The sequence below is a fragment of the Carcharhinus amblyrhynchos genome, chromosome 2 (assembly GCF_965287045.1).
Source record: "Carcharhinus amblyrhynchos chromosome 2, sCarAmb.v2.hapA, whole genome shotgun sequence".
In the NCBI taxonomy this organism is placed as follows: domain Eukaryota; kingdom Metazoa; phylum Chordata; class Chondrichthyes; order Carcharhiniformes; family Carcharhinidae; genus Carcharhinus; species Carcharhinus amblyrhynchos.
In genome coordinates, this window is record NC_137325.1 from 111,281,938 (window position 1) to 111,294,829 (window position 12,892).

At 41.3% G+C, this 12,892-nt stretch overlaps 1 protein-coding gene across 5 annotated transcripts in view; it reads left to right on the forward strand.

Annotated features, from left to right (window-relative positions):
• Positions 1 to 12,892, forward strand: part of mllt10 (MLLT10 histone lysine methyltransferase DOT1L cofactor) — a 272,972-nt gene that overhangs the window by 118,547 nt on the left and 141,533 nt on the right. For all 5 annotated transcript variants that reach the window (XR_013889342.1, XM_080211105.1, XM_080211106.1 and 2 more), the window contains one exon: positions 5,326 to 5,916. Coding sequence is in view for 4 of the 5 variants with exons in the window: in XM_080211105.1 (XP_080067231.1) it covers positions 5,326 to 5,916 (591 nt within the window). In the remaining variant the exon portion in view is untranslated. The remainder of the gene's footprint in view (positions 1 to 5,325; positions 5,917 to 12,892) is intronic.

Sequence of the window (12,892 nt, forward strand, 5' to 3'; positions counted from 1 at the left end):
ATTCTGCTACTCTAAGCAACTACCTTCAACAGTTACTTACTGTTTCTGCTGTATTAGCCAGTTGCTACCCATGCTGCTCCTTGTCCCTTGACCCTGTGCTCTGACCTTTGTCATGGGTCTTCTATTGAAAATCCAAGTATCTTGCATCAAGTCTGTTATCCATAGCTACACTTTTTGTTATTTCAATTAAATTAGTTGAACATGACTTACCTGTTTGAAATCTGTGCAGATGATCCTTCACTATATTTTTGTTTATAAATATTTTTCGATTTCACTAGGAAAGAGACGTGTTATGTAAGCTTTTCATTTTGCACCCAGGGCAGTTTGCAAGAATACCAATTGTTAAGGGAACAACAATTTGTACAGCATGATGAGATTCGTTTTCACATGTTCTCTGGTAGGGGCGATACCATAGAGAATGCACCAGGAAACAGTTAATGGCAAAGTTTATGTTCAAATATCAAACCACTCAAGTTGGCTGCGGTCAGAGCATTACTATGGTGAACGAACCAAGGGATGACTGTCTTCAAAGTTTTTTTAGTTTAAAAACGCATATTGTATGGACATTGTCCTTCTTGAATTTGTTTTCAGTATAATTAACAAAATCAAAAGTTCGGCAGTTCATCTCCCCTGGTGCATTCTCCATGGTAATACCTCAATCAATTGGAGCTTACTTTCCAATCAATCAGCATTGTCTTTTCGTTCTCTCTGTGAACTGTTCTTATGAGTGCAAGACAAAAAGCTTCCACAGCATGTCCCTTTTTAGCAGTACTCAAGTTCTGTACCATTAAATAGCTATAGTCCTGCTTTCTAAATATCCAGACAACTACAAAGTCAGGTGATGGCAGTTCCTGCATATTTGCCCATGGGGTTATTGGTAGTATTCAGTAAGCCCAATTAGAAATAGGATTACACAAGCAAAATAGTAATGCCGCAAATCTGTAAAGTGTCGAAAATATTTGGGTCAGGCAGCATCTGTAAACTTTTCCGATTGGTGACTGTGGACTAGTTATGATTTCAGGACTACGATGAAAGTTCATTGGTCTGGAACATTGACTCTTTCTCTTTTCACTGAGGCTGCCTGACCAAAATATTGTCAGCCAAATGTGGAAATATGATGAGTTTAAAATATCTCAATTTAAAAACAATATTTTGAAGAGCAATTTGAATGTAAATCTAAAAGCTTTATTCAAGTAAACATCACAGAATTAAGCAGCACGAGTAAATCATTGAGCCCATCATGCTGGTCTTTGAAATTCATCCCATTCCATTGCCCTTTCGCCACAACTTTGAAAGTTACAATTGAATCTGCTGACACTGCCCTTTTGGGGAGTGCACTCAGATCAAAACTTGCTGCTTGAAATATTCTCCTCACATTGCCTTTGATTCTGAAGGTGCTTAACAGGGTAGATTGTGAGATTTATTATACCCCCTCATCCAGAATATAGAACATGGGGGCCCATTAGGGTTAGGGTGAGGTTAGGATGCAGGATAAAGGCAATTGTTTAATATTGAAATGAGACCAAGTTTTGTTATTCAAAGGGTTATGAATCTTTTTGGAATTCTATAGCCCGGAGGGTTGTGATTGCTCCCTCATCGAATCTGTTTCGGACTGAGATAGATAGATCTTTAATCTCTCTGGGAATCAGAACCTCAGAATTGTTATAGTGCAGAAAGAGGCCATTTGATCCATTGTGTCTGCACCAGCTCTCCAAACGAGCATCATGACTTAGTTCTTTTCCCTGTATCCTTGCACATTGCTTCTATTCAAGTAATCATCTGATGCCTTCTTAAATGCCTTAATTGAACTTGCCTCCACCTCACTTCCTGGCAGTGCATTCCTGACCCAAACCACTTAGGTGAAAAAGTTTTTTTTCTCACATTTACTACTTTTGCAAATCACTTTAAATCTGCGCCATGTCTGCTTCTTGGCGCTTATATGAATGGGAACAATTTCGTACTATCTGTTCTGTCCAACCTCCCCAGGATTTTGAACATCCCTATCAAATCATCTCTCATTCGTATTCTCTGTGAGAACTGTCCCAATCTCTTCAACCTATACTCATAATTGAAGCTTTTCATCCCTGGAACCATTCTTGTAAACCTCTTCTGTACTCTCTCCAATATCCTTCTTATAGTGTGGTACGTAGAACTGTATTCCAGCTGAAATCTAACGTGTATCTTGTATAACTTCAGCGTAACTTCCTTACTCTTGTATTCCATGCCCCTGTTGTTAAAGCCGAAAATACTACATGCTTTAATTGCTCTCCTGTCCTGCCACTGATCTGTACACATGTACACCAAAATCCCTTTCAACCTGCACCCATTTAAGAATTTTACTCAACTTTATAATGTCACTCCGTATTGTTCTTACTAAAATGCATTACCTCATACTTTGCGCATTGAATTTCATCTATCACCTGTCTACCCACTCCATTGTCTGTCTTTTTGAAGTTCTATACTCCAGATCAAAGTTTACAACACTTCCAAATTTTGTCATGGGCTAACTTTGAAATTGTCTCCTGCACTAAGATCTAGAGCATTAATATATATCAGCAAATGCAAGGGTCTGAATATTGACCTTTGGGGAACACTATTACAAACCTTCCTCCAGCCTGAAAAATATCCATTGATTGTTACAGTCTGCTTCCTATTATTCAGCCAATTTGTATCCAAGTTGCTACTACCTCTTTTATTCCATGAGCTGTAACTTTTCTTCCAAATTTGTATGGGACTGTGTCAAATAACTTCTGAAAGTCCATGTACCATAGAACAGCAACATTACCCTCCTTGACCTTTTACCACCACAAAAAACTCAAAATTGGTTAAATGTGGTTTCTCCTTTAGAAATTCATGCTAACTCTTCTGAATCAACCCACATTTTCCTATGTGCTGACTAATTTGATCCCTAATAATTGTTTTTGGAAGTTTGCCCACCAGTTATGTTAAACTGACTGATCTATCATTGCTATCCATACAACCTTTCTTAAATAAATTTTCCAGTCCTCTGGCACCTCCCCAAGAAGACTGGAAGATTATGGCTAGCATCCCTGCAATTTCCATTTTCATTTCCTTCAGTATCCTTGGATGTATCTCACCTGGTCCCAGTGCCTTGTCAACTTTTTGTATCATCAGTCTATTCAACAAGGAATATGGGCAGCAGGCAGGCAGGGTGAAACCCTAGATGAGCAATGATTGTATTGAATTATGGATCAGGCTTAATGGGCTGTATAGTCCACTCCTTTTTTTGTCATATTCTTTTACCAGGTATATTGTGTTTATAACCTCCTGCAGCCACTGGAAACTGTTCTGTTTCAGAAGGTGATACAGCACCTTCATAATTTTGAATCCTCTAACTTTGATAAACCACCGCATAACCTCTGCGCAGAGAACAATTGCAGCTTGTCTGGTGCATGCATCCCTGGTATCCTGCTAGTAAATCTCCAAATTACCCTCCTTAAGAGTAATCTTTCCTCAAGTGAGGTGCCTGAAATGGGGCACAGTGGCGAAACTGAGGCCTAACCAGTTATTACTAAATACTTAGTATAACATCTTTGTTTTTGAATATTGCTGAAAAGAGAGATGTGTTGCCAAAGCTTTTCATCTTGCACTCTTCAGGATAAACACAAGAATGTCAAATTTCAAAAGATCACCACAGTTCATACCATAGGAGAAAAGGGGTGCTGATCGGCTGCCAAGTGATTAAACTGGCTACCCCTTTCACCCCTTAGGGTGTGCATCTCAAACCCATTATATGTTTTGTTCTCAAAATGAATAGGGGTCATCTGGGTTTAATGACCTAGAATGAGACAACTAACTTTGTTGCCTTCATTTGAAGGAAACACTGACCTGTGATTTTGCATATAATGGCATGCCTAACTTCTATACACATCTTTAGCCTGCAGCTGAGGATTGGTTGCTTTAGCATGTTTTAAATGTAACTCCTTTGAACATAAATATCAAATATCCTGAAATGTTAAGATTTGGTATTAGAAGATCGATGCTTCCATTTTGTCTCAGAATTTGTGGATTATGATAACAAAACCGAATTTCATTAGATATGATTCTAGGATTTTTGCTGGTCTTAATTGGACAGTGTATTGAAAACACTGATTTTACTTGCTTCCCCCATCACTGTTGCTTTAATACCTTGCAATGCCCATTCAGTCAAGTACTTCCTAGCTCACTTAGTGGCAATCTTGAGTTAGAACATTACAAGTTAAAAGCCATAGAGTTAACCACAAAGCCTAGATTGGCATTTTAATAAAGTACTAAAGTAGTGCTGTGTTGTCGGGTATTGCCTTTCAGGTAAGATTTTAAACTGAAATGACAGGTACGAGGCTAGCTGGCCAGAAATGGTTCAAAGTCACTATTTGAACACAGCTCTGCCGACGTTGATTAGCTGTGTATTGATTTGTTTGTTGTTTGTCTAACTTTGCAGTGTCTATCTATGCCTTTATTGGCTACACAAAAATAATGACACTGCTCTTGAAATGATAAACCTCTGTTTTATGCAGAGACATAATAACATGCTTTCAAAGTGCAAATCTGTTTATTTGTGTCATGCGCCAGTAGTAGTTACAGCACTTGGGATTCTCTAAAGAGTTGTTTGACTCCAATTGGAAAAACTGTTGACATTCTATCTGCATTTTTTTTCTGACTCTTCTATTGTCTCATTTTTTCACTGGCCCCCACAATTCTAAATCAGTTCTTCATATTTCTAAAATTTTCTGTACAGCCTAGCTCTGTCAAGTGAGCAATTACTAATTTGATCTGGTTGAATTAATACAATGGGACAAACTTGCTCTCAAAAAAATGGGCTAACATTGATCAATCCAGGCTGTTAAATCAGTGAATGGGCTAAATATTTTGTACATTTAGCTGAGCACAGAATAGGATTTAAAAAAAAAACTGGAATATCTGAGTAATTAATATGCATCTACGTTCATTAATTTATCTGCTAATTTGGTTAGCAAAAGATTCTTTATTTGCAGGCTGCTGGTTCTACCACTCGTGAAGCTTGCCGAAGGAATACTGCTTTTGAAGTGTGTACTTTTTATTACATTGTAAATATACTGTGAATGCAAAGTAAAAATTCTTTTATTTGTGAAGCTGAAATTTGTTTTCTAGAGAAAGCATGAGGATCTTAAACAGATCTATATAAAAAAAGTAGTAAAAAGTGAATAATTGCAGCTGGTGCAGTATTTGTGGAGCTAATTATGACATTTGATATTTTGAACTGTTCACTTATGGCATGGGTAAGAAATCAAAATCCTGTACTTGATTTTTGTGTAATTAACCTGTTAACCAATATTTTTGTTGCAGGCAGTCTGTTAGGAACTCCGACCAGTGCAAAATCATCTAGCAGTTCAGTCCAGTCACCACAAGAGTTTCAAACTTTCACTGAACCGGATACAAGAACTGATGGTTACAGTCATTCACAGCAGTCCTCGACTAGAGAGACAACTAAGGGAGAAGCTGTTGACCAAGAAACAACTTTGATTAGTGCTAGTCCTGTGCTGGGCCTTCCACCAACAACATCTGGACCTCCTCAAATAATAAACATTGAACACTCAGAGAGTGGTTGTGGAGATTATGACATCTCTGATGTTTCTACTGTGACTTCAAGTGCTATACCAGGGTACAGAAGAACTCAAACTTCAGCCATGGAGCAAGAGACAGTAAAAGAAAAAAAACGAAAGGGAAATAAAAAGTACAAGCATGGACCCGGCAGACCAAAAGGAAGTAAAAATAAGGATAGTATTTCCCAGCTGTCTCTCTCTTCTGCATCACCATCATCATCTGTTACATCTGCTGCAGGAAGTGTGGCAAGTGCAAGTCTGCAGAAATCTCCATCTCTGCTCAGGAATGGAAGTTTACAGAGTCTTAGTGTTAGCTCATCTCCAGCTGGCTCAGGTGAGTGTATGGATAAGTTTACATATCAAAAACATTTACTGTTTTCATAACAGATCTTTCTCCCTCCCTTTCCTGTCCTTTTTCTTCATCTTTTCGCACTCATCACCTCCTTTTCCGGCTCACCCACCTTGCTCCCCCTCACCTGCTGAAGTCTATATGTAAATAATTCCACCACTCCAAGAAATTGAGTGAAGATTGATAAAATGATGGTCATGGGAAAAACATCAGCAGATGCAACTTAATACAAGTAAATGTGGGATGGCAAGTTTTGTCAGAAAATTTAAAAATACACATACTTTGAGGAATAGCTGGGTGATCAGTTAGCCTGCAAAGATTTAGGGTTCAGGCTTGCAAGATGCTAAAAACAGGATCTGAAATGGCTGAGGCAGTAAAAACAAAGTTAACACCAACATACTGATGGGTTAAGACATCCTCGGGATGGTGATGAGTAGGTGTGGGATTTAGTAACTATGGTTCTGTTTACTATGACTGTTATGATGTTGCTTGACTTGTCTGTGGGACTGCTCTCCTTACATTGGCACAATCCCCAGATGTTAGGGAGGAGAATTTAGCAGAATTAAATAGACTAAGCCTTGATTGGATCCTGATTCGACGTTTGGTTTACAATCGAGTTAACAATCTTGTTCTTGTTACTAATTGTAGCAGCTTGCTTGACTACTTCAGAGGGCAGTTATTGTGGGACTAGAGTTGCATATTAGCCAGCAAAAGCAGCAGATGGATTTCCCTAAAAGATTAGTGAATAAGGAATTTTTGCAACTGGTTGCATGTTGCAAATTGCTATTTTGTTTCCTTTTTTATTAACCATGCCAATGTTGTTGGCAAAGTAATTAACCAGCAAGTTTCATATCTTTATTATTACCGTTACCGGTTAATTTGTCATCTTTGCATTGAACAGAATGAATATTGAGGTGCAATGATTCTGTATGCTTCAGGAAGCTTAAATTAATTAGATGCAAGAATTCATGAATCATCAAATTTAATCAATTTTCTGGGTCAACAGCCGCCAGACTTGTATTAATGCATTGCAGTGCAAGAAAGCATTGTTTCCTTCCTTACTTTAATGAGACCTGAGGTATAAATTAAACAAAGTAAAAGGAAACTGGCATTTTAATCCTTTTTGATAACAATTACCATGGATCTTACTTTCAGGATGAATTTTGTGTCTTCGGAATAAGCAAATCAACAGTGTTCACAGAATCAAGTTACTTTGGAATCTGACTTTTAAAGTATTATATATTCAGTGGAAAATTGCGCCCAGAGAGTTTGCATCAGCCCCCCACATCTAACTATTCCTGTTTTAGAGCAGATTTCTGAAGGACCCCTTTACATTTTCTTTTTCTCTTAATCTTTCTCCTTTACGATCGATCCATGCTGCAGTTAGCTTTGAACTCGTAACTTTTCCCTCCATCCTTGATATGGAATCTGTTAAAAGCTTTCATGTTCTATTGGGCCAAGGGCAGACAGAAGGGATTAGTTTAACTTGGTGTCATGTTCGGCACAACTTTGAGAGTCAAAGAGTCTCTTTCTGTGCTGTACTGTTCCATGTTCTATGATGCATCCATTGCAGTTTCAACAGTTAAATAGAATTCTTAGGATAGCAAATGTTGGCATTAATTTCAAGAGGAGTGGAATATAAAATTTGGAAGTTTTACTGAGGCTGTACAGAATCTTGGTAAGACACAACTGGAGTATCGTGTACAGTTTTGCTCTCATTTTAAGGAGGATAAAATTGCAATAGGAGTAGTTCAGAGAAAGTTTACTAGACTCCTTCCTGGGATGAAGGGCTTATTTTATGAAGAACGGTTGAACAGGTTGGGCCTATACTCATTGCCATTTAAGAGAATAAGGGGTGATCTTATTGAAACATAAAATATCCTGAAGGGATTTGACAGAGGATGTTTCTACTTGTGAGAGAGACTAGAACTGGGGGACACAGTTTAAGAATAAGATGTCTACCATTTAATGCGGAAATTCTATTGCCCAGAAAATAATGGAGACTAGGTCAGTGAATTCATTCAGGACAGGGCTAGGCAAACTTTTGCTGCACAAGGGAGTCATGCACTAGTGGGGCAGGTAACAAAGTGAAGTTGAGACCACAACTAGATCAACCGTGATCTTGGTGAATGGTGGAGCAGGCTTGAAGAACTGAATATCCTACTCCAAAGTTCTGTGTTCACTTTGTAAGAATGAAGGAAGATGAAAACAAATTGCTTACATCATGAACAATATTGAAAATCCAGCAAGTAAGGTTAAACCAAAAAGTTATGTTTTATATCATAAAAAGCAAGAGAAAAATTAAGCAAGTCTTGTGATGTGGTTGTATCTGTAATAGTACCTGATTATGTTTTAATTGACCAATTTAAGGGATACATCTATTGGTGGGTTTATTTAGTGAGAAATACCTTGAGCACATGAAAGGAAGTGGGGTACGCAAAATACATGGGGAACACTTGACATACATGCACACCAAAGATAGTTTGTGTGGAGGGAGGGGGTGTTGGTGGATGGTAAGAGGAGCCCAATAATCAAGATTGTTTCTGAGAAGGCCAGATTGATACAAGGGTTGAGTTGGCAAGACAGATGGCATGAATGGAATGGGATGGGGATTGCAAGGGTAGGGTGGATGAGATGATGGAATTGATCAAGTGTGACAAAATAATGAACAGTTATTTGATACAGCTTTTGTTTGAAAGCTATTCTTTGTGGTTAAAATTAAAGTTTACTAGTTTTGAATTAAAACATTTTAGAAAAGCAATTAGATGAATTACTGGAATGTATCAAAGAACAATACAGGATAGGAACAGGCCCTTTGGCCTTCTAAGCCTGCAGTGATCATGTGTTCCTAACTAGACCATCCGTTTGTATCCCTCTATTCCCAGTCTGTTCATGTGGCTATCTAAATAAGTCTTCAACAGTCCTAGCATGTCTGCCTCAACCACCTTTCTTGGTATGCATTCCAGGCCCCCACCACCCTGTGTGTAAAATATGTTCCCTGCATATCCGTATTGAACCTTGCCCCCCCCCCCCTTACCTTGAGCTTGCGACCCCTTGTGTTTGTCATTTTTGACCTGGGAAAAAGCTTCCAACTGCTCACCCTATCTATGCCCCTCATCATTTTATAAACTTCTATTAGGTCTCCCTCAACCTCTGTCTTCCCAGGGAGAAGAACCCTAGTTTACTCAATCTCATCTCATAGCCAATACCCTCTAGACCAGGCAGCATCCTGGTAAACTTTTTCTGTAAAAAGTCTGACAACACCAGGTTTTAGTCCAACCGATTTATTTGATAATAGACTCACAAGCTTTCGGGGTTAGTCCCTTCGTCAGGTGAATGGAGAGTTCTGGCCTCAGACAGAGCATATAAAGCACAGACAGTTTAGAGATTACTGATTAGAATGCGAATCCTTACACCTAACCTGCTGTTCAAGACCTGAAGTGGCTGATAATGTGAGTGGAAGGAGCACTGATCACAGGTTAAAGAGATGTGTATTGTCTCCAGACAGTACAGTAAGTGAGGTTTTGCAAACCCAGGCAAGTCACGGGGGTTACAGATAGTGCGACATGAACCCAAGATCCCTGTTGAGACCGTCCTCATGTGTGCGGAACTTGGCTATCAGTGTCTGTTCAGCGACTCTGCGCTGTCGTGTGTCGTGAAGGCCGCCTTGGAGAACGCTTACCCGAAGGTCAGAGGCTGAATGCCCGTGACCACTGAAGTGTTCGCCAACAGGAAGGGAACAGTCTTGCCTGGTGATTGTCGAGCGATGTTCATTCATCCGTTGTCGTAGCGTCTGCATGGTCTCCCCAATGTACCATGCTTCGGGACATCCTTTCTTGCAACGTATCAGGTAGACAATGTTGGTCGAGTTGCAAGAGTATTTACCATGTACCTGGTGGATGGTATTCTCACGTGTGATGATGGTATCCATGTCGATGATCCGGCATGTCTTACAGAGGTTGCTGTGGCAGGGTTGTGTGGTATTGTGGTCAGTGTTCTCCTGAAGGCTGGGTAATTTGCTGCGAACAATGGTCTGTTTGAGGTTGTGTGGTTGTCTGAAAGCAAGAAGTGGGGGTGTGGGGATAGCCCTGGCGAGATGTTCGTCTTCATCAATGATATGTTGAAGACTCCGGAGAAGATGTCGTAGCTTCTCCGCTCCGGGGAAGTACTGGACGGCGAAGGGTACTCTGTCCACTGTGTCCCGTGTTTGCCTTCTGAGGAGATCGGTGCGGTTTTTCGCTGTGGCGCATCGGAACTGCCGATCTATGAGTCGAGCACCATATCCTGTTCTTATGAGGGCATCTTTCAGGGTCTGGAGGTGTCTGTCACGATCCTCCTCATCTGAGCAAATCCTGTGTATACGGAGGGCTTGTCCATAGGGAATGGCTTCTTTAACATGTTTAGGGTGGAAGAAAATGTCATCGATGTATCTAGTGTATAGCATTGGTTGAAGATTCTGTGCAGTGAAGAAGTCTTGTTCGAACCTGTGCATGAAGATGTTGGCATATTGAGGTGCAAATTTGGTCCCCATGGCTGTTCCATGTGTCTGGATGAAAAACTGGTTGTTGAAGGTGAAGACATTGTGGTCCAGGATAAAGTGGATGAGTTGTAAAATTGCATCTGGAAACTGGCAGTTGTCAGCATTGAGTACTGAGGCAGTCGCAGCAATGCCATCGTTGTGGGGGATGTTGGTGTAGAGTGCCGAGACATCCATTGTGACGAGGAGTGTCCCTGGTTCAACTGCTCCATGTGTGCTGAGTTTCTGTAGGAAGTCCGTAGTGTCGCGACAAAAGCTGGGGGTTCTTTGTACAATGGGCTTCAGGATGCCCTCGACGTAGCCGGAAACTCAGCGCACATGGAGCAGTTGAACCAGGGACCACAATGTCTTCACCTTCAACAACCAGTTTTTCATTCAGATACATGGAACAGCCATGGGGACCAAATTTGCACCTCAATATGCCAACATCTTCGTGCACAGGTTCGAACAAGACTTCTTCACTGCACAGAATCTTCTACCAATGCTATACACTAGATACATCGATGACATTTTCTTCCACCCTAAACATGTTAAAGAAGCCATTCCCTATGGACAAGCCCTCCGTATACACAGGATTTGCTCAGATGAGGAGGATCGTGACAGACACCTCCAGACCCTGAAAGATGCCCTCATAAGAACAGGATATGGTGGTCAACTCATAGATCGGCAGTTCCGATGCGCCACAGCGAAAAACCGCACCGATCTCCTCAGAAGGCAAACACGGGACACAGTGGACAGAGTACCCTTCGCCGTCCAGTACTTCCCCGGAGCGGAGAAGCTACGACATCTTCTCCGGAGTCTTCAACATATCATTGATGAAGACGAACATCTCGCCAGGGCTATCCCCACACCCCCACTTCTTGCTTTCAGACAACCACACAACCTCAAACAGACCATTGTTCGCAGCAAATTACCCAGCCTTCAGGAGAACACTGACCACAATACCACACAACCCTGCCACAGCAACCTCTGTAAGACATGCCGGATCATCGACATGGATACCATCATCACACGTGAGAATACCATCCACCAGGTACATGGTAAATACTCTTGCAACTCGACCAACATTGTCTACCTGATACGTTGCAAGAAAGGATGTCCCGAAGCATGGTACATTGGGGAGACCATGCAGACGCTACGACAACGGATGAATGAACATCGCTCGACAATCACCAGGCAAGACTGTTCCCTTCCTGTTGGCGAACACTTCAGTGGTCACGGGCATTCAGCCTCTGACCTTCGGGTAAGCGTTCTCCAAGGCGGCCTTCACGACACACGACAGCGCAGAGTCGCTGAACAGACACTGATAGCCAAGTTCCGCACACATGAGGACGGTCTCAACAGGGATCTTGGGTTCATGTCGCACTATCTGTAACCCCCGTGACTTGCCTGGGTTTGCAAAACCTCACTTACTGTACTGTCTGGAGACAATACACATCTCTTTAACCTGTGATCAGTGCTCCTTCCACTCACATTATCAGCCACTTCAGGTCTTGAACAGCAGGTTAGGTGTAAGGATTCGCATTCTAATCAGTAATCTCTAAACTGTCTGTGCTTTATATGCTCTGTCTGAGGCCAGAACTCTCCATTCACCTGACGAAGGGACTAACCCCGAAAGCTTGTGAGTCTATTATCAAATAAGTCGGTTGGACTAAAACCTGGCGTTGTCAGACTTTTTACTGTGTTTACGCCAGTCCAAAGCCGGCATACCCACATCAAAACTTTTTCTGCACACTCTCCAAAGCCTCCACGTCCTTCCAGTAGTGTGGTGACCAGAACTGGATGCAGTATTCCAGATGTGGCCTAACCAATGTTCTGTGTAACTGCAACATCACTTACCAACTTTTATACTCCATGCCCTGTCCAATAAAGGCAAGCATGCCACATGCTCCGTCCACCACCCTCTCCACCTGTGCTGCCACTTTTAAGGATCTGTGGACTTGCACACCCAGATCCCTCTGTGTCTATACTCTTGATGGTTCTGTCAGTTATTGTATAGTCCTCCCTCTGCATTAGATCTACCAAAATGCATCACCCTGCATTTATCTGGACCAAATTCCATCTGCCATTTCTCCGCCCAACCCTCCAGCCTATTCGTATCCTGCTGTATTCTCCGATAATGTTCATCACTATCCACAACTCCCAGCAATCTTTGAATTGTCTGCAAACCCACCAATCAGACCAACTACATCTTCCTCCAAATCATTCACATACATCACAAACAGCAGAGATGCCAGTACAGAGCCCTGTGGAACACCACCAGTCACAGACCTCCAATCAGAAAAAGACCCCTCCAGTGCTACCCTTTATCTTCTATGGCCAAGCCAGTTGCATAGCCATCTAGCTAGTTCACTTTTGATTCCGTGAGATTTAACCTTTTGCACCAATCTGCCATGAGGGACCTTGTCAAATGCTTTACTAAAA